At 39.5% G+C, this 24,647-nt stretch overlaps 1 protein-coding gene across 3 annotated transcripts; it reads left to right on the forward strand.

Annotated features, from left to right (window-relative positions):
- Positions 1 to 208: 208 nt before the first annotated feature.
- On the forward strand, positions 209 to 22,310 carry ist1 (IST1 factor associated with ESCRT-III). Of its 3 annotated transcripts, none has more exons than XM_055648985.1 (10): positions 209 to 328; positions 5,056 to 5,169; positions 6,725 to 6,905; positions 9,963 to 10,050; positions 11,808 to 11,891; positions 12,483 to 12,593; positions 13,182 to 13,349; positions 17,305 to 17,418; positions 19,984 to 20,035; positions 20,172 to 22,310. In XM_055648985.1, the coding sequence occupies exons 2-10, from the start codon at positions 5,082 to 5,084 to the stop codon at positions 20,384 to 20,386; spliced, it is 1,101 nt and encodes a 366-aa protein (XP_055504960.1). In that variant the 5' UTR covers positions 209 to 328; positions 5,056 to 5,081; the 3' UTR covers positions 20,387 to 22,310. The 3 variants fall into 3 exon arrangements, with proteins under 3 accessions (XP_055504960.1, XP_055504959.1, XP_055504961.1); XM_055648984.1 differs by lacking the exon at positions 9,963 to 10,050 and adding an exon at positions 9,814 to 9,901 and having other exon boundaries at positions 210 to 328; XM_055648986.1 differs by lacking the exons at positions 9,963 to 10,050; positions 17,305 to 17,418 and adding an exon at positions 9,814 to 9,901 and having other exon boundaries at positions 210 to 328.
- Positions 22,311 to 24,647: the final 2,337 nt, after the last annotated feature.

A 24,647-nucleotide genomic window follows, 5' to 3' on the forward strand; every position in this document is an offset into this window, starting at 1 on the left:
TTCAATAACAATTCTTCAGGCAAGTTCTCCTATCAGGCTCATTCAATTCTATTACGCGACAGTGTTAGCGTTATCCTGGACTTTACAAAGTAAAATGTAACCTGTATCGAGTTACCATGAACGCTGATCTTCTTCTTCATCATCATCATCATCAGCAGCAGCATCAGCAGCAGCAGCAGCAGCAGCCGGTTGCGTAGCAACGCCAGCCGGCGATGGCCTGCGGAGGCACATGGCGTCATTTCCGGCAGTGAGGGCCCTGGCGTCAGGTGACCGGTGACATCACTGGGAGTTTGGTCACGGCAGTCGGGAGGCCAGGAGGACAGGAGAGGTGAGTTGAGGAAAGCGAGGGGGCAGGGGTGGGGAAGGGACGGAGTAAGGGGCTGAGGGCCCGCCAGCGCCCACGCACCAGACTCCCCTGCCCGACACAGGGGAGCTCCGGGCCTCGGCAGCGAGACCGCAAGGATTTTAATGACTGCCGTTTGTTTATGTCTCTGAACTCACTTCCGTGTTTCGACACTTCTGAGGCCTAAAAATCGACGGTTAAGGAAGCCCATCGCTTTGTGTAAAGTTTGAACATCGCATCTAGTTTGATATCCCCATCCACTCCCCATCCCCTCCCCATCCACTCCTCATCCCCCTCATCCACTCCCCACTCCCCACCTGGAAGGGTAATAAAATTGCTGGAGTAACCACTCGAACCCAGAACTTTGTTTTGGTGATTGTCTTGAAAAACTTCTCATTCTTTTGTTGAAATAAAAGGTTGTAGTTAAAACCTGGTGGTTTTAAATTGGAGGTTATATAACAATATCATATACTGAAGCAAAACTCTGGGTTGATTTCTAACATTGGCGAGGATCGTGTAAGGTGGGTCTTCTGGCTCAATGAAGAGTTCTTTCATTGTGTTCCCATTTTAAGAGACCTAAGTGCAAAATATATGCAAGTCTAACAAGTTATGAGGTTAAGTTCAGTCCGTTGGAGGTCAGGATAAAGCCAATAGTTATTCTTCAAATAATACCCAAAACACATAAATCTGTAACATTACCAAACCCTAACAACCCTCTTGTAGATGATATCACCAACATCTTTGTCATCTAAGGTACACAAAAAAGCTGGAGAAACTCAGTGGGTGCAGCAGCATCTATGGAGCAAAGGAAATAGGCGACGTTTCGGGCCATAACCCTTCTTTGTCATCTAGATTCTCTTCGTCTTCACCCTATCACATGGCATTCCTATATTTGTTTCACCCCTCCCACATGTCTGCAACATAAAATGTGTATTTTTTTCACCCTTGTTCTAATGAAACATCACAGACCTGAAATGTTAACTGTCTCTCGTCCAGAGATGTTGGTTGATCTGCTGACTATTCCAGCATTTTATGTTTTGTAATTCAGGTTTCCAGCATCTTCAGTCTTTTTTAAACTTTTAGTTCAACTCAAAGGTATTTCATTCCTGTTTATAGGACTTCAGTGTGCTAAATCTACCATCCTTTGTTACAACTGTGTCTAAATTGATTTTGTGATTATGCAGTGGGCCAAGAAATTGAGTCATTGCAATCACTTGAAGGAATGAAGAACATATTTTGTAGATACAAGTTCACATCAACAGTGGTGATGATGAAAACATTTTGATGGTAAGATTGTGCTATCAGGCCTATTTCAAATAGCAAAGGTAACCAAAAGACTATTGTGAGACGGATTATTTCTTCTGACATATACTTTAATGGTCATTACTCATCTATTTAAATTTATGAATGAGAATAGAATGTAAAATAAATTTCATCACTTGTAAAGCTGCTCAGGAAACAGTAACAAGGATTTCTAGCTTTCCTTTAAACAACATAGATTATTATTTGAAGAATACTGGCATCTATCATCATGTGTCATATGAAACAGCCTGTCCATACATTTATCAGTCCAGCTGTCAATCCAGGAGGTGCTGTGGGCCTTCATGAGCAGAGATTATATTGTGCATTTATTTGATAGATTGATATTTTGTTCTATATTGTCCTCGCGACAGTTGTTTTTTTGGACAGAATTAATTGATAAGTAGTTTGATGAAAATGGAGAAGTTTGGGCTGTTTGGTCTTTTACCATCTACCGTGGGCTCAATCTGGCAGAAATGTCCTTCAGGGGTTGGGCATTGGGTTATTCTGTGCACTCACTTCACCCCCAAGGGATTTTCATGATGGACGTTGACCACTTTCTCAGCTGTTGATGTCAGGATTTGATATTACCAAACTACATCTAGCACAATTTGATTGACTTCAGACAATGAGATCTAGAGTTAAGGTTGAGGACCATTACCAATCCTCATTCATTAAGAACACTCTACATGCTACCTTTGCGCTGCTAGGACAGGATTTTAGCTGTGGTTTTTTTATTGATGTCAGTGGTTAGGGTTAGATGAAAGATCAGTTGAAAGAAAGAGTGATAGGATAAGGGAAGAAAAAGAACACATACATGATTAAATGTACTCGAATGGAAGTACATGGCATTTTTCCATATTGTACTGCCTCACCTTGGTACCACTGTTGTGTTGTGTCATGGACTTTCTGTGTTTGTGCTTTTCTTTTTTTTAATTCAATTCAATTTTATTTTTAATATGTTTTATTATTTATTATTTATTTATTTTTTATGATACTGCCTGTAAGGAAAATTCATTTTGTTGTCTCTAATTGAGACAATGACAATAAATTTGAATACAATACAATACTGATGAAGCCGAATTTTAGTTAAAAATATAAGAAGATATTAAATTGGTTTCTGGGCTAGCTTACAGCTTATATTTAGTGTCAAATTAGGCTTTCCTCAGGTTGCGGGGTGTGTGAGATAATAAATCCTATAACATTGTCTCCCAAGTGACAGGCAGAGAGAAGGAGCTAGAGATATCTTTGAAGTGAGATGCCATAAAGCAAATGACCAATGTTTATGGGGGAGGAGGCGATAGAGGAAGAGAGATCTTTGAAGCAAGAGGCAATAAAGCAGATGGCCTATGTTTATGAGGGGCCAAGTGACAAAGAAGAACCAGGGAAGTGGAGATAAAATGGCCAATGTTTTTAGTATATCTTGTACCATGTAAACAAAAGGTTTGATGTGATGCATTCTGTGGAAACCTTTTCCTGTACCTCTGACCATGACTAATGTCTGTGGAATGTGCTAAGGGGACAAAAAAACTCTATTTAAGGCAATGCAATTCTGTTGTTCAGAGAGGGTGGCTGAGCACAGTCAAGTGTCTGTGTTGGTCACTTGACTGGAGTTCTCCCTCCCTTCCATCGGCCGATGTTAAGTAAAGTTTTGAACTGGTCTACCAAACAGTTTGTGTGGTGTCTGTTTATTAAGAAGCGAACCTGGTTTAGTAGTTAAGATAAGTAGCTTTTTCAATACAATACAATACAATTAAATGTATTGAACTGAAGACTATAGTGCTTTCAAGGGTCTTTAAAATGTATATAAAGAAGGTACATGCTATCATACTTTTCCAAAAATAAGTAAAATTGGTGGATGGGTGAGCAATTTGTAGATTTTGTGTATGTTGATAGAGATTGAGAGATGAAGAAAATCTAAAAAAAACTGACAAGAAGATAGTTTAAGAAGGAACTGCAGATGCTAGAAAATCGAAGGTAGACAAAAATGCTGGAGAAACTCAGCAGGTGAGGGTGAAAAAGTTACTTTTATAACATCTAAACGGGTTCGCTTCTTAAGATTTCAACACCGCGGGGCCTGGTGTCCGAGTTCGCCAGTGTCAGAGGTCCGGCCAGCGCGGCCTGAGAACTTTGGACATTTCAGTCTTCAGGGAGGAAGCGGCCGCTTCAGTCCAGGCCGCTGGAGAATGTTCACCCGACGCCGATGATCCAGCTTCGCGGCAGAGGGCCTGAGAACATCGAGTTGGCTGAGGAGGCCACATATAGACCCCGACCTCGGGTGGACTATGAGGGGGGAGAACTGGATATTTTTAGTGCCTTCCCTCACAGTGAATTCTGCTGTGGGGGGACGTTTCATGTTGATTTCTATAGTGTACTGTTCTGTGTCTTTTTTCTTTTTTCTCTTTTTTGTTTTGTATGGATATATTGACATTTGATCTGTTCAATTAATTTAATCAATCTCTGTAAAGCACTTTGGTTCAAATACTGGTTTTGTTGAAAAGTGCTATATAAATAAAGAATATAATTATTATTATTATTATTAATAAACAGACAACTCACAAACGTTTGGTAGACCAGTTCAAAACTTTACTATATCGGCCGATGGAAGGGAGGGAGTACTCTAGTCAAGTGAGCAATACAGACACTTCACTGTCCTCAGTCCACTTCCCTGAACAACAGAATTACATGGTATTATATAGTGTTTTTTGTCACCTTAGCACATTCCACAAACATTAGTCATGGCCAGAGGTACAGAGAATAAAGATTACTACAGGATGCGCCTGAGTGGTCTCGTCTCATCAAAGGCATCTTGGCATATGGTACAAGGACTTTACATATCAAAGTCATCAGTCACTGCATACCTCAAAGGCATTGGACATTTTTTCCAATACCCCTTCCTGGGATTTATCTGGGTTTCCTCCCTTGTCAAATGCTAGACGCATTTTAAAGTCATTCATTATCTCAATACACAGCAACCTGAGGCAAGCCTAATTTGAGACTAAATATCAGCCGTAAGCTAGCTCAGGAACCAATTTAATATCTTCTTAAATTTTTAACTTAATTCAGCCTTTTTCAAGGCAGCACCTATGGAGCGAAGGAAATAGGCAATGTTTCGGGTCGAGAACCCTTCTGAAGAACTTCAGCATTTTTGTTTGCTGACAAGAAGATAGTGATATTCAGAATGAAGTATAAAGGTATAAATGGGTGTGCAGTGTGGGGTTTGATAAGATGAGCAAAAATTGCAGCATGGCATTTGATTAGTTAAACCAACAAGGAAATAGAAAGAAACAAAACATAAATGTTGAAACTAATTTTTATTTAGTATAAATTGTTATAGATATAACTCACTTTGAAATTAGATGAATATACAAACCTTTTTATGATGTTTAAATTTCATCTTTTACCTTCGTTAGGTTGATTCAATTTTGAAGATCCAGTCATGCTGCGGGCAGGATTTCGATCTGAGCGTTTACGGGTGAACTTGAGACTAGTTATCAATCGGCTTAAGCTGCTGGAAAAAAAGAAAAGTAGGTGTTTTTAATTGAAATTATGACAGATTTTCTGAAATGACTTTGCATAACCATCATCTTTGTGATCGTAGTACTTCAGTTAATTAAACATTTTGTAAAGTTGATGGATATGAAGTATCAAAGCCTTTATTTAATAAATTGCAGCATGATGGTCTAGCTCTTTTGCACTATATTGTAGGCCTCAGTTAAATAATACAGGTCATCCCTGGGTTTGGAATCACCAGACTTAGGGACACCCATATGTATGATTGAGCTCCCATAATATTATTAAATTTAAATGTCTGACATACATACATAATTTTGTCCCTGGGAACAGCAGGACTAGTTTCTCCTCTCAAAGATATACACAAACTGCTGACTCAGTGAGCCCAGGCAGCATCTCTGGAGAGAAGGAATGGGTAGCGTTTCGGGTCATAGAAAAATAGGCGCAGGATTGGGCCATTCGGCCCTTCGAGCCAGCACCACCATTCAATATGATCATGGCTGATCATCTAAAATCAGTACCCTGTTCCGGCTTTTTCCCCCATATTCCTTGATGTCTTTAGTCCTAAGAGCTAAATCTCTCTTGAGAGACTGGAGAGGGGTTTCGACCCAAAATGTCACCCATTCCATCTCTCCAGAGATAATAATAATAATAATAATAAATTTATTTATAGAGCACTTTAAAAACAAACATAGCTGCAACAAAGTGCTGTACATCACTAATCATTGACAAAAAAGTTAATACACACCAAAAATAACTAATCAAAAGAAATAGTAGGAAAAGACATGTAAAATAAAGAAACATCAAAAACACCACAAACAGAAGCAAAGCCTCAGGCATGGTCAAAAGCCAGGGAGTACAAATGCGTTTTAACACTGGATTTGAAGATGGACAGTGAGGGGGCCTGTCAATATGATGTGCAACGGCAGGGTGTTCCAAAATGCCGTACCAGCAACAGAGAAGGCTTTTTCCCCCCTGAGCCTCCGACTAGACCTTCTTTACCTCCTAGGAGCAGCTGACCATCTGACCTGACCTGAGGACTGGAGAGGAGCGTAGGGGTGGAGCAGCCAGAGAGGTAAGGCGGGGCGACCCATTCAGAGATTTAAAAAACAAATAACAGTATGAGATGCTGCATGTCCTGCTGAGTTACTCCAGCGGTTTGTGTCTACCTTCAAAATAAACCAGCATCTGCAGTTCTTTCCTACACATAGTTTCTCCTCTACCTCTCCACTTTTGGTCATTATTCTTTGACGTAAGTCAAGTGTGCTTTTGAGACTATTTGTTACAATACTGTGGAGGTATGGTTATATCGAGTGGCTTGTGTATTTTCTGACTAATGGACAAAGGATATCTGTGACCCGAAACGTCACCCATTTCTTCTCTCCAGAGATGCTGCCCGTCCTGTTGAGTTACTCCTGCTTTTTTTGTCTATTTTCTGCTTATGGTTATCTGCTTAAAACAACCCATTTGTTACCTGGGAAAGCCTATCAATAAATTATAAGTGTAATACAAAAGATTGCATTCATTAAGAACATTGCTCTATTTGATATTGCTGAATTACTCTTGCAGCTGAATTAGCTCAAAAAGCCAGGAAGGAAATTGCAGATTATCTTGCAGCTGGGAAGGATGAGCGGGCGCGGATCCGTGTTGAGCATATCATTCGAGAGGACTACTTGGTGGAAGCCATGGAGATTCTGGAATTGTACTGTGATTTGTTGCTTGCACGATTTGGCATGATCCAATCAATGAAGTATGTAAACATTACATTTATATTTTTGTCCCAGTCTTGTGTAGTTATTGATTGTCATAAATGGCTAACAAGCAAAATCTTAGTGCGACTCTAAATTAGTAATTCAGTTTACAAAACCAGCATAGAAAACCATTTATTCTAATTCAACCAAAAAATTATGGTTGCTTTAAATTTGTAACCAAGGTATTTTGTTGGAAAAAAGAACAAAGCTAGTGTAACAGTGTTGGGCACAAGTGTTTGCATTTCTGCCAATAAGTACCGAATGAATTATATTAACCTACTATGCAAACCATGATGACGATAATACTGCTGTCGTGGGACAAACTCCTCACATTTTCTGTGAGGTGCGAAAAAAATCCTCATAAAACTAACAGCATTATTGCAGGATTTGTTATCAATAAAGTATTTAACTGTCAGGTTTCTTTCTGAAATACAATTAATTTATCTAGAATTTCTGAATATTGTCATCATAATGTTTGAAAGGTTACTGCAACAGAATTGTCTATTCTCTTCACTGTATCTTCTGTCCATTTGTGTCCCCTGGTTGTCACATCAGTCACCATAGAAAATGTTACTCTTTCATGATCATGGCTTTTATACCTTCATTAAACACCTATCAGCTGCCTTTGTCCAAATCCCAGATACTTCATTTTGACTTTTTTTTTGTGAAATTCCTTGTTTATGAATCTAAGTGTGAGGTATTGCAGTTTGGGAGATTAATCGTAAGGGGAAAATATACAGTTAATAGCAAACCCGTAGCAACGATGATGTCCAGATGTATCTTGGGGCATAAGTCCATGGCACCCTGAAAGTGGCAACGCAAGTAGATAGAGTAGTATGCTTGCCTTCAGTCGAAGCATTGTGTGTAAGAGTCAGTCATGTACCTTTATAAAACTTTGGTGAGAACAAATTTAGATTATTGTGTACAGTTCTGGTCACCCCATAACAGGAAGGTTGTGGAGGCTTTGGAGAGGATGCAGACGTCGTCTACCAGAATGTAGCCTGGGTTAGGAGGTAAGGGCCACAAGGAGCGGTTGGACAAACTTGGATTGTTTTCCAGGAACAGTAGAGGTTGAAGGGAGACTGACATTGGACATTGTGTTCGGCACAGACATAATGGCTCCAAGTGTTTGTTCCTGTACTGTACAGCCACAGTTAAATGCTTTTAGTGATAGCCTGTCATTCCCTTGATGCATTACCAAAGTATATTTGGAATGAAATCAAGAACAAAGCTGGATGTACCTTTTGAGAAAGCTCCGCTCCTTCGAAGTCTGCAGTAAGATGCTGCGGATGTTCTACCAATCGGTGGTAACCAGTGCCATTGTCTTTGCTGTCGTGTGCTGGGACAGCAGGGCGAAGGTCGCGGACGCCAATAGGTTAACAAACTCATCAGGAAGGCTGGCTCCGTCCTGGGGGCGGACTTGGATTCATATCAGGTGGTCTTGGAGGGGAGGATGCTCCTCAAACTATGGAGCATCCTGGACAATACAGCTCACCCTCTCCATGACAAACTGGTCAACCTGAGTAGTAGCTTCATCAACAGACTGCCTCCACCAAGAATGCCAGAGGAGATCTTTCTTCCCTGTGGCTATCAAACTGTACAACTCCTCCCCCTTCTGTCATGAGGTAGACTGACTCCCCTCCCCAATCTTTGCACATCCCCAAATACCACTTGTCACTTTAATTTCATCTTTCATGTATTTTGTGTTTTATGACTGTTGCCCTCCCCAATTTCCCTCCAGGGATAGATAAAGTTCTATCGTATCACCTCGTAATTCAAATAGCTGATTTTAATTTTTCACGCAGAATGCTTGCTCTAGCAAAGCCTGAGTGCGTTTTACTTCATTGAATGTGGTGCAAGTCAGTTTTACCAATGTGGTGCAAGTCAGTTTTACCATTGCTGGATTTACTGCAGTTTAGGCTAGTATAAAATTAGAAAGTAGAAAAGGGGAGAGGGTATGTTAATTGGCTTTGGTAAAATTGTAAATTGTCCCTAGTGCGTTTAAGGTAGATTAGTGTGCGGGGAACGCATGTTAGCTTGGATTCTGTGGGCCGAAGGGCCTGTTTCCACACTATCTCTAAACTAAACACTGTCATTTTGCTGCTAATGGCAAAATCCTTGCCAACCTGTTCATAATCACCTAGAATGGACCCCAGTTAAAGCCCATCTATTGTCATATTCCAGCTATTGACTATTTTTTGGAGGCAAAGGAGGGGAAAGCACCAATAAATTAGATGATTTTAGGGCAAATTTGGTAAACTGGGAAACAGTAATTTAATATTTTCTTAGATATGCTAGATTCTCATCAAAAATTGTTCTTCGCCCAATAATGTCGGTTAAATATATCTGAAATTCTTCCATCTTGATATTACGAGAACCTTACAACTTGGTGTCCCAGTGAATAATATTGCAGATTCTGCTTAGTGGTTCCAGTATAGTTCCCAATAGCTATTCCACGTATACGATTTCATACTCTAGATTGAGAGTGGGTCCTGAGCTAGACACAAAAAGCCAGATGCAGATGCTAGTTTAAACTGAAGATAGACACAAAAAGCTGGAGTAGACCGAAGAAGGGTCTCGACCAAAAACATCACCCAGAGATGCTGCCTGCCTGCTGAGTTACACCAGCTTTATGTGTCTATCTTCAGTTTAAACCAGCATCTAGAGTTGCTCCTCACACAGGTCCTAAGCATCCCCTTTGTTCCCTTTGCTCATTGGATTGAAGAAGACCACACTTCATTGGCTGACAGGTAAGTGGAGGTTTGTCAGCAATTGGATTAACTTTATTTACAGTGTGGCATGTATCTGAAAAAGTTTATTGGTGTATTATTTAATTAATTACACTGGGGGGCTCATTGCATGACATTTTCTCTTGTAATCTATGTTTTCTTCTACGTGTGTGTTTAGAGAACTTGACACTGGTCTCAGTGAGTCAATATCCACTCTGATTTGGGCTGCTCCACGGCTACAGACTGAAGTAGTTGAACTTAGAGTTGTAAGTATTCCTTTTAACTGGATTACAAATTCACAATCTCCATCTACCCCCTTTCATTCAGGGAACTGGATGCAGGTCTGGCAGAGGCAATCTCTACACTAATCTGGGCTGCCCTAAGGTTGCCTTCAGAAGTAGTAGAGTTGAAAATAGTAAGTAGCGGGAATGGAGATAGTGCAGTTATAATATAGTCCTGTGCTTCTGCGTGTATTTTATATGCTTGTGTCTGGAATTAGATATTTGTGCTGCTTATAGCTAGATTTATTGGTCTTAGTATCTTTAGTTTTATTATTTTGTAGTTTAAACTTGTAGGTCCAAGGCTTGATTGATATTAGCTTGCCTAGTTTAATGTACAAGCAGTAGCAAATACAGCTCAGTTGCATGCAGCTTTGCTTTCTCATCTCTAAACTAATGTGGAAAGCAGTAAGCTTTGTACATTCCTTTATCATTTTCATGCTACATTATTCTTTACTAACTGACAAAGTGCATGCTCGGATTCTAATCCATGCTAACGTTATCAATGCTTTATTATACAGTTAAGGATGTTATTTGATTTCAGATTTGGCTGTAAATGAAGTGCATGAGAGATTTGCAAGAAAAACATATAACGTTTGTGAAGCATTGTTTAGTAGGAGCATAGGTGAGGGTCAGGTTAGAACCCCAGTGAGTGAGGCATCTTGGTCGGTTGGATCAAGATACAATAGAGAATAAGCCATTCATTCCCCCAAGGTTCGATCACTCACCATCATATTAAGGGTCATGTACAATGACCAATTATCCTACCAGCCTGTACATCTTTGGAATGTGGGAGGAAACACAACAACCTGGGGGAAACCTGCACAATCACAGGTAAAATATGCAAACTTCACACATACACAGCACCAAAGTCAGAATTGAATCTGAATCTCTGACAGTGTGAGGCAGCAGATCTGCTAGATATGTGCAGAAAAGATACATGCAGTAGAGAATGTGGTGAGAAACTACACTAGAGTTTGTTTAGCATAAGAAATAACAAATTAATAATATTTATTTAAATTTTCAGCTTGGCATATCTCGATTTTTTTTTTACGTTAGTTGTAGTCTGCACTTGAGGATTTTGTTTTTTGACTAAAGGTAGACAGTGGTTACAGAATAGACACTGAGACCCATGAACATTGTGGCAATCTTTATCAAGTTTTAATCTGGGCCTGATGAGTAGAGTTCAGGCTTGAAGCACAGCCAGTCTCCTTTTTTTTTCAAGCAGCACAATGGGATTTTTGCTAATATTAATAATTTACATATTTATTTTGAGTCTATATGATTTTTTTTTAAGTACCAATCCACCAGCGATTTTCCGGCATTTTTGTTTCCATTTCCATATCCTTGCAGGATTATCCTTTTTGCTGGACCAACAGAGAAAAACAGCCTCAGGAGTGGCTGATGTGGGGGGGGGGGGACGTGTGGGAAGGATTTATGGATGCTGGTTTACACTGAAGATAGACACAAAATGGAGTAACTCAGCGGGACAGGCAGCATCTGTGGATAAAAAGAATGGGTGATGTTTCGGGATGAGACCTTCTTCAGACTGGCAGACTTTATGCCTACTGAAGAAGGGTCTCGACCCGAAACGTCACCCATTTCTTCTATCCAGAGATGCCGGCCCACAAATTCGACTGTGGATGTTGGCTATGGGAACAGATCTGCCGGCTCTGCCCGGGCTGGAGTTCGAGAGCCTCGACCGTAGGGGGACAAATTCGATCTGCCTATCGTCACAGAAGTCCCGATGAGGTTGTGATCTGCCGTTTCACCCAGCATAAGCGCAACCTTTTCAGGGGGACTTTAAGGGGGGGGTGTCCAGATTGTATAGAACATTTCATTTTCCTGCAACTCTGGACCGACAACGATATTTCAAAATCATTTTCTCTTGTAGGTTTCCGATCAGCTCTGTGCCAAATATAGTAAGGAATATGGAAAACTTTGCAGAACAAACCAAATAGGAACTGTGAATGAGAGGGTACGTGTAGTCTAATCTTCTTTTAAAATGCTTCGTTATTGTCAAAAATTATATTCAAAGTGTTTAGTATTCTCAATGTAGGAAGAAAAAGGGGGAATATTTATATCATGCCTTTCATGACATTGAAACATTCCATTGCTTTACACAGTGAATTCATTTTGAATTGTGGTCATTGATCCAATAAAGGAAAATCAGTTTACTCATATTAATGCCTAAAGGTAACAAAGCCATAATGACCATATAATCTGTTTTTAAACATCAGCACACTATCCCTGAATTCTCCTATTCTTCAACTTTGGGCCGTGAAATCTTTGAAGTCCATTTGAAGGAGCACCTGACTATACCATCCCATGTAAAGGAACAAAACTTTAACAGATTGCTCTGGCCTCTCGAGAATGCCTTCAGTCACTTTCTTTACAATGCTTTGGATATAAAAATGAGATATACTTAAAATTACCCCAGTATAAATTTGTTAGTTAAGTTATGGATAGGTTTGATGGATAGTAACTAATTTGTTTATAATTTGCTCTGATAGTTACCTGAATGTTAATGCTTTTATTCCTTTTTGATATCAACTCCATTCACTTTCAGCTCATGCTCAAGTTAAGTGTTGAAGCACCTCCCAAAATCCTAGTGGAGAGATACTTAATCGAGATAGCAAAGAACTATAATGTTCCATATGAACCTGATTCTGTTGTCATGGTATGTATATCTAAAGTTCATCTGACTAATTCTGTCTCTTATAGGGTATCATCATCAATAGGGTACATAATCATGCATGTTGAGTTGTAAGTGATTGATTGAAGTAGTTTGTTTGAAAGTGAACCCCTTAATTGTTTACTCTCTATTTCTATAATATTTTCACTATAACAATCCCAATCTTATCCTATCAATTATATTCCCTTTTGCTTTATCCGTCTCTTTCCCACCCTCTCTTTTCTGATTTCCACTTCTGATGACGGGTCTTTGGCCTGAAATGTTAAATCTTATTTCTCTTGCCACAGATGCTGCCTCCTTTGCGTGTTTCCAGTATTTTGTTTTCATTTTTGATCTACTTGTGCAGTCTTTGCACATAACTGAACTCATTAATTTATCTCTGATAGCATTCTGTTAAATCCCTGGATCCTTTCAACGATGCTTAACTAAATGCACCTAAAGACAAATATTACGCTGTGCATGTTTCTTCTGTTGCGACACGTACTGTTAAAATGGGTAGGATTTAAGATTGCTCTATTGAATGAAATTGTGTACTGATTCAATAGTTAAAGTGCTTTTTATTTTCATTTCTAGGGTGAAGTTCCAGTAGGAGTGGAAGCCGATTTGATTGATGTTGATAATGGAGGTAAAAAAGGTGGACCTGGTGGAGGAGGTGGTGGAGGATTCACAGCACCCACTGCAGGCATTATGTCAATGCCTGTACCACCTGTACCATTCTCTTACCCTCCAAGAAAAGGACCCGTAAGTTGTTAAACAGTGACTGTTAAATTTTAATTCTCCCTTTACATGGGCGGCACGGTGGTACAGCGGTGGAGTTACTGCCTTACAGCGCCTGGGACCCAGGTTCGATCCTGACTACGGGTGCTGTTTGTACGGAGTTTGTACGTTCTCCCCGTGACCTGCTTGGGTTTTCTCTGAGATCTTCGGTTTCCTCCCATATTCCAAAGACGTACAGGTTTGTAGGTAAATTGGCTCGGTATGATGTCAATTGTTCCTAGTGTGTGTAGGATAGTGTTAATGTACGGGAATCACTGGTCGAAACGGACTCGGTGGGCCGAAGTGCCTGTTTCCGCTCAGTATCTCTAAACTAAACTAGATTTATGTGATATTGCTGGCAGTGAATTAATATAGCAAAGTAATAAAACCAACCAGATATGCGATCAGTCAAAAGACGGATAAGACGACGAAGGGGGAAATATTAGGAGGGTTTTAAGAACATCCAAAAAAATGGAGTAAAACGTAGAAATGTAAGAAGGAATTTGAAGAAGGCATGACCATCAATTGTGAGCAGAGAGAGAGATGCTCAAGAAAGATGAGGCAATGAAATACTTTAAACAAATGGATGTTGGTTGTTAATTTGGAGGTCCTCAGAGTGCAAATAAATGTGAACCAGAAAACAAATCATATTGTGGGCTAGGAGATTCAGCAACAGTGCCTTGGATATGGTGCAGTAAATAATGAGAAACTGGCTAGGAAAACACTGATTGTAATCTTGATCATTCAAATATGGGACCTAAATTGAATTTTATTGACTCTTTGTGATTATAAACTAATTGGAGTTGTGCTTTTATGCAAAGTCATAATGTATTTGGGATGGAATATAAAGAACTCAATAGTTCACTGTATATTAAAATACAGGTTGTATTTGGATATAGTTAAAAGATTTTCATCAGGCAGTCTCTATATCTGGAGCCTTTGTTTTGACAAAGTGTAAGAATCTAAATCATCTGTGTTAATTAAACATTCCTGCTTCATAAATGATTCCTATCCATAGTCAGAAACTTTGTTCTTGAGTGAGCTGCGTTTTGTAGCTGTAAATCCTGACTCATTGACTTTCTTAGCTCAAAACCAAATGTTTTTTTGTTTTTTATTGACCAAATTTAATAGAATATTTCATTGATGTGTGTTTCTAATTTAGTGACTGATGTTGGCTAATGATCTCGCATGTAAGATTTTTATTTTTCATTAAATTAGTGCTCCAGTTACTGAAAACCAGAATCTCCAACCTGTTTGCCTTATATCGTGGAGATTATACAGGGTCCAATTTGTCATCAACCCTCATTCTGACTTTGGGAATTAATTAATGACCAAAAATGAATTGAAAACGGTTTAATCTTTCTAATTAAATCTGTGTGTGTGTGTGTGTGTGTGTGTGTGTGTTTTAAAGAAAATTGCAAGGCAATCAAAATATATACAACAATGACTTGGAGATTAATCCATTTAAATCTACTGAGTGTCTCTAAAAAGGCGACACAGGGGGAGGCATTGTGTCGCAGCAGTAGTTGCTGCCTTACAGCACCAGAGACCCGGGTTCGATGCTGACTACAGGTGTTGTCTGTACAGAGTTTGTACTTTCTACCTGTGAGAGACGGTCCATAGTGTTCTGATGTTACGGTAAAATGAGGGTGCGGGTTGATTCAAGAACCTGCTAGTTTTGGGAAACTAGCTGCTCCTGCACCTGGTGGTGTTTAACATCAGGCTTCTGTACCTTCTGCCCAATGGTAACAGCGAGAAGAGGGCATGACAAGGGTAGTGAGGATCCTTGATGATAGATGCTGCCACCTTGAGGCAGCGGCGCGTACAGATGTCTTCAATAGCTGTGACCAAGCAGATTGAATTCACTATTCTTTTGAAGGGTCTCGACCCGAAATGTCGCCCATGTCTTCTCTCCAGAGATGCTGCTTGACCCTCTGAATTACTCCTGCATTTTGTGTCTATCTTTGGTGTAAACCTGCGTCTGCAATTCCTTCTGATACACCAAGTTTTTTTGAGGTAGGAGTTGATTCATGCCATAGCCAAACTCTCGAATCACTTCAAGAATTGAAGATGCACCTTCTACTTTTCTTGTGGTGTGTAAAAAATAATGCCCTCACCGAGCTAGCTTTGGAGTGCATAAGAAGGAACTGCAGATGCTTGTTTACACTGAAGAAGCGCTCAAAATGCTGGAGTAACTAAGCGGTCGGTCAGGCAGCATTTCTGGAGAAACCGAATAGGTGATGTTTCTTGTCTAGAAATTAATTTTTTAATTATTATTAATGCCATGTTATTATGTTCATTTTGGGGATTCTCCAGAAGTCCTGCCAAAATTGTGGTGCCTAGGCCAGGTGAGGCGGCTGATCTTGACCTCATTAGGAGTTCCACAGTCGATTGGCAGATTTAAAATGCCCTTTGCAGCCGGTGGATCCATTCCCATAGCCGACCTCCGATTGATGGTCAGATTTGTCCCCTTCGTTGGGGCTCTGGAGCTCCAGCCCATCCGGACCCTCGGATCTGTTCCCATAGCCAATTTCCAAGGCTGACTTTGTTGGCTGATGTCTCGGTTCCCCGGTGGCCTAGGCAGACTGTTCCAGTACCATTGGACTACCCTTGGAGGCCATTGTTAGTCAACAGTTGCGCGGGGGGTCGGCCTGGCAATATTGCCGGGAAAGTGTCGCTTCGGCCTCGCGGATCGCTCGCGATCCAGTCCTCATCAGGATTTTCCAAGGATAATTTGTTAACTGGCACTTTAGAGACACGGGAGGTGCATAATTAGTGGATCAGAGGTGTATTGTACCGTGATTACATGACATCTGTTGGTCCGGCAAATGGCTAATCTAGCAACGCGCTGAAATCCAGGGTGCTGGAAAATCGGTGGTGGACCTGTAATCCATTGGTCTAGGACACTGTCCTGAGGAATTCCTGCACCAATGTCCTAGGCTGGTATGATTGACCTTCAATCAACGTATTCATATTTCATTGTGAAAGGTATGATTTCAACCGCTGGAGTGCTTTCGCTTTGCTCATTGACTTCACTTTAACCTTATTACCGCACTGAGCCTTTGGTGTAAAAGGCAGTCACTCTCATCTTGCCTGAAGAATTCAGCTTGGCTGTATATTTGGATCATGGTTAAGGTTAGATCTGATGTGAAAAGATCCTGGTGAAATGCAGACTGAGCATCTGTGAATAAGTAGCGCTTAACAGCGCCATTATTGACGGCTTCCGTCAATATGCTGATGTTAAAGATGATGTTTGGACGGGAAGGGAATGGAAGGTTATGGTCTGAGCGCAGGTGTATGGGATTAGGGGAGAATACGTGTTCGGCACGGACTAGAAGGGTCGAGATGGCCTGTTTCCGTGCTGTAATTGTTATATGGTTATATGGTTAAACTGAGACTTAACTGGTTAATTAGCTAGATGTGCTCTGTGCTCTTTGTGAACATGACATATCTGAGCAACTTTCACCATTGGTCGGCCATTGTGTAACTGCTAGCCTGTTTATTGGTGTGGCAACATCTGAACCATATATCCAGATTTTATGTATACAGTGCTTTTAGCCATTTCTTGATGTCCTATGAAGTGAACCAATTTTTCTGGATTCTAGCGTCAGTGATGGTGGGAATCTTGGGAGAAAGCGGCGATTGATCAAATGCCTTGGCTTTTCTTTAGCACTTGCATCCTGGGGTCTGTTATAGTTGAGAAAGATCTCCTCTTTCTCTAATTTGTTTACTTGTCCACCATTATTAATGACTAGTTGTTGTACAAAACTACATAATTGATCTGCTCCACTGCCTGCAATATTGCTTGGTTTGTTTTTTAAAATATTTTTCGACTTGATGTATACATGAGATGTTGGTGTTATCCTGGACACTAGCGATAGGTTGGGGTGGCAAGGGTTGCTTAGCATTTGGTTGAGATATCTCTTTTTGTTTCTCCTAGGATGATTTTAATGGTTTCTCAGTGGACACTTATCAGCCATTCAACAACTTCCAGCCTCCAAACATTGGAGGAAATCCACCTCCAATTCCAATGCAACCTCCAACATATGAATCTGTAAGTTGCTGAGATTCATTTGCAGGAGCAGACCCAAGTCTGGACAAAGGGAGAATGGATATTCAGGAAAGATGTTGTTTTACTTGTACTTGTGCTTTCAACCATTAACATTGTTAATGTCATTGCCCCTCATCCATGTCATTAACCATTAAGCTTGCATGATGATATGGAGTCATTATTCCTTCCATTGTGCTCAAGAGGGAGAGATTCAAAAGATGATTAGCATGGCTTTAAATGCGCACTTAAGCCTCTGATGTTTTAATGGCAAATGGCTTCACAAATGCTTCAAGTTTGAATATTTGCATATATAATTGACTATATAATTTCAAAGTTTCGATTTGTGATTTCAGAAAATCTTTAGCAACCCTGTTTATGTAATGCTTGGCATCTAGATTTTGTGTAAACTTATACTTAAGACGCAGATTGCAGACGTTATATTTTGAGTGAAACTTTTCAAAATGCTGCACAATTTGTCATTTAGCTCTAAATGGATACATTCATATATTTACAACTCTTAACAATAACATTCAGAAAGTGCAATTCCTTAACACTTCAGGAGATAGGTGGTCATATGGGTGTCAATTTTCTGCAGTAGGATGCTTTGGGATATCATAACGTAGCAGGAGGATTGAAACTGGAGACGGAGCAGCTAAATGAAATGAGGTTGGAACAGGCTTGGAATACAAGCACGGTCAGGCACCTTGGAGATACGGGAGTGAGGATGCTGGGATCTGGAGCAATATCAAACTGCTGGGAGAATTCAGCGGATCAAGTAACGTCTGCAAATCCCAGATGCTGCTTGACCTGCTGACTTGAACTTGCGGATGTGTTTTGCTCTCATGCACTAGTGTAGGTGAATTGTCTATTTTGGTGGTGTAACATTCATATAGCCGATGTGAAAGCTGTTGAAGAAAAAAGTTGACCAGTCAGTTTAAAAAGTTTTCATAAATGAAAATCATGCCTGGTGTTTGCCAATCTGTTGAGTTAATGTGTTTGATAAATCAAACAGATTCATGGCCTTTAATGTGGAAACATTTCCTGGGGTGTTTCAAAGTTGAAAAATCTGCTAGGTGGATTAGGGAAGTGAAAGTGTGATTGAAATCCAAGGAGAGACAAAGAGTGCTGGAATAACTCAGCGGGTCAGGCAGCATCCCTGGTGAAAGTGGACAGGTGACGTTTTGGGTTGAGACTCTTTTTAATTTAGTTTAGAGATACAGCACGGAAACAGGCCCTTCAGTCCACCGAGTCCGCACTGACCAGCAACCCCCGCACATTAACACTATCCAACACCCCTAGGGACAATTTATACCAAGCCAATTAACCTACAAACCTGCAAGTCTTTGGAGGTGGGAGGAAACCGAAGATCTCGGAGAAAGCTCCGCAGTCACGAGAAAAACGTTCAAACTCCGTACAGACAGCACACGTAGTCAGGATCAAACCCGGGTCTCTGACTCTAAGTAGCAACTCTACCGCTGCACCACCATGCCATCCGCCTTTGGACTCTGATTTCAGATTTTGATTTTTGAATCAGATTCTGATTGAAATCCACTCTTTTGAGAAATTGATAATGCAGAAGCAGGATTTAAAGAGGAAGATGGGTGCGGATAAAGGGTTGATTGCTTTAAGTTGGAATTGGGAGTCAACTGGGAGTAAATGTGCAAAAATCAGAGCAGTGGTAAGCAGTGGACAGGAAGCAGGTCTGGAAAATATATAGAAAGAGCAAATACATTTGATTTGGGGACTGAGCAGACTAATGGAAAATGTATTGCAAGGGTTCTAGATATTGCCTCAGCAGAATATGATGCCTGGATTGTGTGAACAGCAGCAAGCCATCTACCTATGCTTGCTGTCATGGATAGAAATCACTCTGCCAAACAGAATTTATTGGCGTCTCATCTCTTTTGAAAAATAAATGGTACTAACCTTTTCTATTTCTTATGTTGAAGGAGTGACTATGCCAGTGAACACTAGGTTCTTTATTGGTTTCACTGATCAGATGTTTGTTCGGAACATGGTAAAGTGTGTATGAGTTGGGAAGATGTGTGCTTGGGGAAAGGCTGGCATTAGACCCTATTTATTACCAGGTTATTTATTGGAACTTTAGTCATCTGCAGCTACGAAGTTTACCTGGTTTGTAACGTGCACCTCTTCTTGTCACCCCTTGCACTTTGTCGGGCCATTGTAAAGGCTTTTTGTTGGACTGAGAAGAGCCATTAAAGAATGCATTCATAAATCAGGCTGAATGATTTGTTTAATGTGAGATGCTATGGACTATTGAACTGGAATAGTAGATTAGGTTGTACAGAGATAATTTGGATCTGTGCTTCTTTTGCAGTTAAACATCTCTCTTGGCTCAACATATCACCAACCGCTTAATACAGGCACTTGAGCAAGAGTCTTTAACAAAGCATGCTTCGTAAAATTGATCTCTCCTTCTAGAGATGTTGATGCAGACCACAGCTTCTTGCATTTGCTTCCCTGTTGTCACTTCACAGCAAGCAATTGGCAGTAACATTTGTGCTGTTAAAATTGACTGCGTTTCTGATGATTGGTTTTGTTTCATAGATTGATGATGTTAGCAGTACTGACACTCATTTGCCTTTATCCAAGTTACCTGGTAAGTATAGATATATTTGGTTTAATATAGATATATTTGGTTTAATAGCTTTAGTAATGGAATTGGGGGTTTTTTTTGGTTAAAATCAGCAGATGTAAACCTACATTCTACATTAATTGTTGTCATTCTTGTTCAGGTCCTTCAGCCCCAACTGCCGCACCTCGGAAGACGTTTGGACCTGCTGCTCCTGGCCCAAGCGACTTTATATATGATAACTTGACACTACCAGAGTTGCCCTCTGTGCCTGACACCTTACCAGCAACATCTGTGGGTGGCACTTCTACAGCTTCAGAAGATATCGATTTTGATGATCTCTCGCGCCGATTTGAGGACTTGAAGAAAAAAACTTAACTTTCTTGATTATTAAATTCTCCTTTAATTTTCGGAGTATCCTAAATTCACCAGTGCATCTCTGCTTTAACCTGAAAGCTTTACAATGGAACCAGATGCTGTGTATACTGGAATATTAACACTCCTTGAAAATATTTTTGGCTTTCTTTCAGTGGATGTTATACTGTACTTTCAGATATTATTCTATCAGGTTATGTTTGTATTTAGGGGGGGGGGGGGGGACTTGCTGAACTAAATGGGTACAATGATTCAAATGAAATTTGGCCATGACTTCACACCTTCATTAGTGTATACTTGGTTAAATGCCAATCCCTTACGAGACGCGACCATACATTGGGTTGACAGCTGCCAACTGAGATTACCTGTAATGTCAGAATTGTATAAGGGAGAGCAAACTAGTTAACTTGACAAGATAAGTTGGCAATAAACTTGGTAAAAGTGTACATAGTTTTGATCTAGTTATTTATGCGGTAACTTGTGTATGCAAAGAAATTGAGGTTTCTATATTTGGGTGGGTAACCTTTTATTATCTAGTCTGATGTAAACTTAATCTGTAATAAAACACTGTCATTATACATCAGCTTTTTTAAATTAACTGGATTTTCTGCACTTGAAATTATTAAACAATTTCTATGAAACTACTTTGATAGATAGTAATTGCATTTGCTGAATGTAACATTTCCTCAACAAAAGAAATCTAAAATGTGTTCAGATTTGGATTGCATGGGTTATTGTATATTTCTGGCCATTTTTAAATTATGACCTAGGTAGTGTGAAGAATTTTTTGTCATGTCAGATATATATACAAATTTTGGGTGAGCACTGAAATCTAATAACTTGCTCAACCTGTCTTATCTGCATTTATTCACATCTTGCGCTCTTTTTATGCCTCTGTAGAGTACAAATATACAAAATCATCCGATCAATAATTTTTATTGATTTTATTCCTTAATGATTATGAGTTCATCAATTAATGCTCTGAGGACACGACATGCTAATAGTCTTTTGTGGCCACGGCATGCTAATAGTCTGGGAAACACACTGTGCATATCCCTGCAAGAGGTGCCTAATAATTAAATGTTCATTACGTTTTACTATAGGTTTCTCGATCTTCATGGAGTGCCCTTTGAATGGAATCCATGTCTGAGATAGTGGTGTTTTTTGCTTTATTGAGAAATATGTAAATGCAGCAAGATTACTAAAGACAAAATGGAGAAAATGCTTTGTCTTCCATAAACTCAAGACTGACCCTCTGTTGCTTACTATATTTCTCACTATTACGCTAATCATAGGTAGGTGTAATTAGATGCTAGTGCACAGCCAGATAAACCACATGGGCTGAGATGGTGTCTGTGTATCAGGTGATGGGCAAGCAAATTAAAGTGTCTGAGTTTCACAATTATTGCACAGCCATTCATATTCTTTTATTCGGTTATCAAAATCCTTCCAAGGCAGCAAGCTCATTACAACAGTTTGAAATAGTGATTCTTTAACTTTTCTCTTCCAACTGGAATGGTTTCTCATAACGGCTGATAGAATTGGATGGAGCAGCAATATTAACAAATTCTGATTTTCCAGAGTTAATTTGTGCATGCATGCAACAGTGATTGATGACATAATGTGTATAGGGCCTGGACGCTGTAAAATAACAGTGTGATCAACCAGGTGGCAGACTAACTTATTGACCATCTACTGTTTATTGGAAGTGCTGAATAGATCTAAAAAATAATCAGTGTAACAGCTCTGTTAATAAGATTGCTCATAATTTTCACTTCATGATGTGTTGATAAAAATGATTTTCTAAATCCTTATTATTCATGGTAAACAATGTTTTGAAGGCCTTGTTCATTTTTAACCACAAATCTGATTTAAGTCTGTTTATTATATGTTTTAACAGTACTAAATAAAATTACTTTAAAAAGCTCCAGTTGGTTGTAATTATTAAGTTCTATTTGAATTTAAAAAAAAAGCCCCCTTTGGTTTGAATTGTTGTTGATATTTATATATAATTAATAAAACTCCTGTTGGTTGTAATTGTTCAGTTGGTCCCTGGGTTACATACAATCTAACCATCCAGTGTAGCCTACCGCTAGGAACTTATCAAAGGCCTTGCTGAAGTCCGTCTGCAGCCTTGCCTTTGGTAATAAGGAAGGCAAATACGATGCTAACATTTATTTCGAGAGGACTAGGATATGATGCTTAGGCTTTATAAAGCACTGGTCGGAATGCATTCGGAGTAATGGAAGCTGTTTTTTTTTTTTTTTTTTTTTTTTTTTTTTTTTTTTTTTTTTTTTTTTTTTTAAATTTATATTTTTATTATTATTGGAGATAAGTACATAGTCTATTACATCATTACTGTCTTACATTTTTAAAATGATAACATTGACAGTTATTATTACATTGTCTCCAATATTTTTTACATTTTTCTTCTTTTTTTTTTTATAACTAGATAGAACTAAAAGGATAGGTGAAATAGAGGGAAAGAAGAGGGAAAAAAAACATATAATAAGAAACAAAATACAAAAAAAAAAAGAAAAAAAAAAAAAAAAAAAAAAAAAAAAAAAAAAAAAAAAAAAAAAAAAAAAAAAAAAAAAAAAAAAGAGAGAGAGGGGTGAAAAAGGTAATTAAGGAAGAATGGAAAAGTTTGTTTAAGTTTAAAGACATCATTCGAGATATGTTCGTATATTTCAAAGTGTAGTATTTCATCCAATCTTTAGTCCGGGTGCTAGTCAGGTTCCTGTGCTGAACTATTGGAAGCTGTTTTGAGCCGCATATCTGTGCTGGCGTTGGAGCGGGTCCGGAGGAGATTTATGAGAATCATTCCAGGAATGATTGGGTTAATATATGATGAGCATTTGACGGCACTGGCCTGTACTCGCTGAGTTTAGAAGTATATGGGGGGGGGGGGGACCTCATTGAAACTTACTGAATATTGAAAGGTCTGGATAGTGGATGTGGAGAGGATGTTTCTACTAGTGGGAGGGTCTAGGACCAGAGGCCCGAGCATCAGAATAAAAGGACATACCTTTAGAAAGGAGTTGAGGAATTTCTTTAGTCATAGGATGGTGAATCTAGAATTCATTGCCACCGAAGGCTGTGGAGGCCAAGTCAATGGATATTTTTGATGCAGAGATTGACAGATTCTTGATTAATACAAGCCTCGACTATGCGGAGACCACTTTCTACCATGAAGGAGAGTGACGAAAACCTACGACCTCAGAGGTCGCCCAAATGGGACAGGGGCTTTATTGGCCACGTATTCACATACAAGGAATTTGCCTTGGTGCTCCGCCCGCAAGTGCCAACATGACATACAGTGACAGTTAAGAATGATACATAAAACATTAAATATTAAAGGCAGTCTATAAACTATAAAGGCAGGCACCTTATGAGATAGCCAAGATGGAACATCTATTGACAATTTTTGCTAAAGTAATGATATTGTGATGGCCATGGTGGAGAATGATTCAAAAAGATAGTGAGAACAGTGGGGGGGTTCTGGGAAATGAGGCAGAATGTAGAGTGGGGAGGGAATGGACTTGGCAGTTTGCCCTTTCAATTTTTAGAGAAGAAATCTCAGTTGAAGAAAATGAAGGATATAGGCGTAACAATTATGTTTATAGGAGAGTTTTTACGATTAATTAATTTTATATTTTTTTAGCATTTTTGTTTTGCACATTAATCAATATTTCTTCTTGGATTATGCATACACAGTTCTTCTCTTCAATTACTTCCTATTTTCTACCACAAGGCTGATCAAATGCTTCGCATGATTTGGGAAAGTGCATGGGAGGGCGAGTAAAAGCATGAAAATCGGCATTTTCTGGGAATGCTAACATTTATTTCGAGAGGACTAGGATATGAATTCTAGATTCACCATCCTATGACTAAAGAAATTCCTCCTCAACTCCTTTCTAAAGGTATGTGCTTTTATTCTGATGCTCGGGCCTCTGGTCCTAGACCCTCCCACTAGTAGAAACATCCTCTCCACATCCACTATCCAGACCTTTCACTATTCAGGAGGTTTCAATGAGGTCCCCCCCCCCCCCCCCCCATATACTTCTAAACTCAGCGAGTACAGGCCAGTGCCGTCAAATGCTCATCATATATTAACCCAATACTTCCTATTTTCTACCACAAGGCTGATCAAATGCTTCGCATGATTTGGGAAAGTGCATGGGAGGGGGAGTAAAAGCATGAAAATCGGCATTTTCTGGGAATGATATCCTTCCCAATCATCCAAACATAATTGTGAGACATT

The sequence above is a fragment of the Leucoraja erinacea genome, chromosome 17, assembly GCF_028641065.1.
Source record: "Leucoraja erinacea ecotype New England chromosome 17, Leri_hhj_1, whole genome shotgun sequence".
Classification (NCBI taxonomy): Eukaryota; Metazoa; Chordata; class Chondrichthyes; order Rajiformes; family Rajidae; genus Leucoraja; species Leucoraja erinaceus.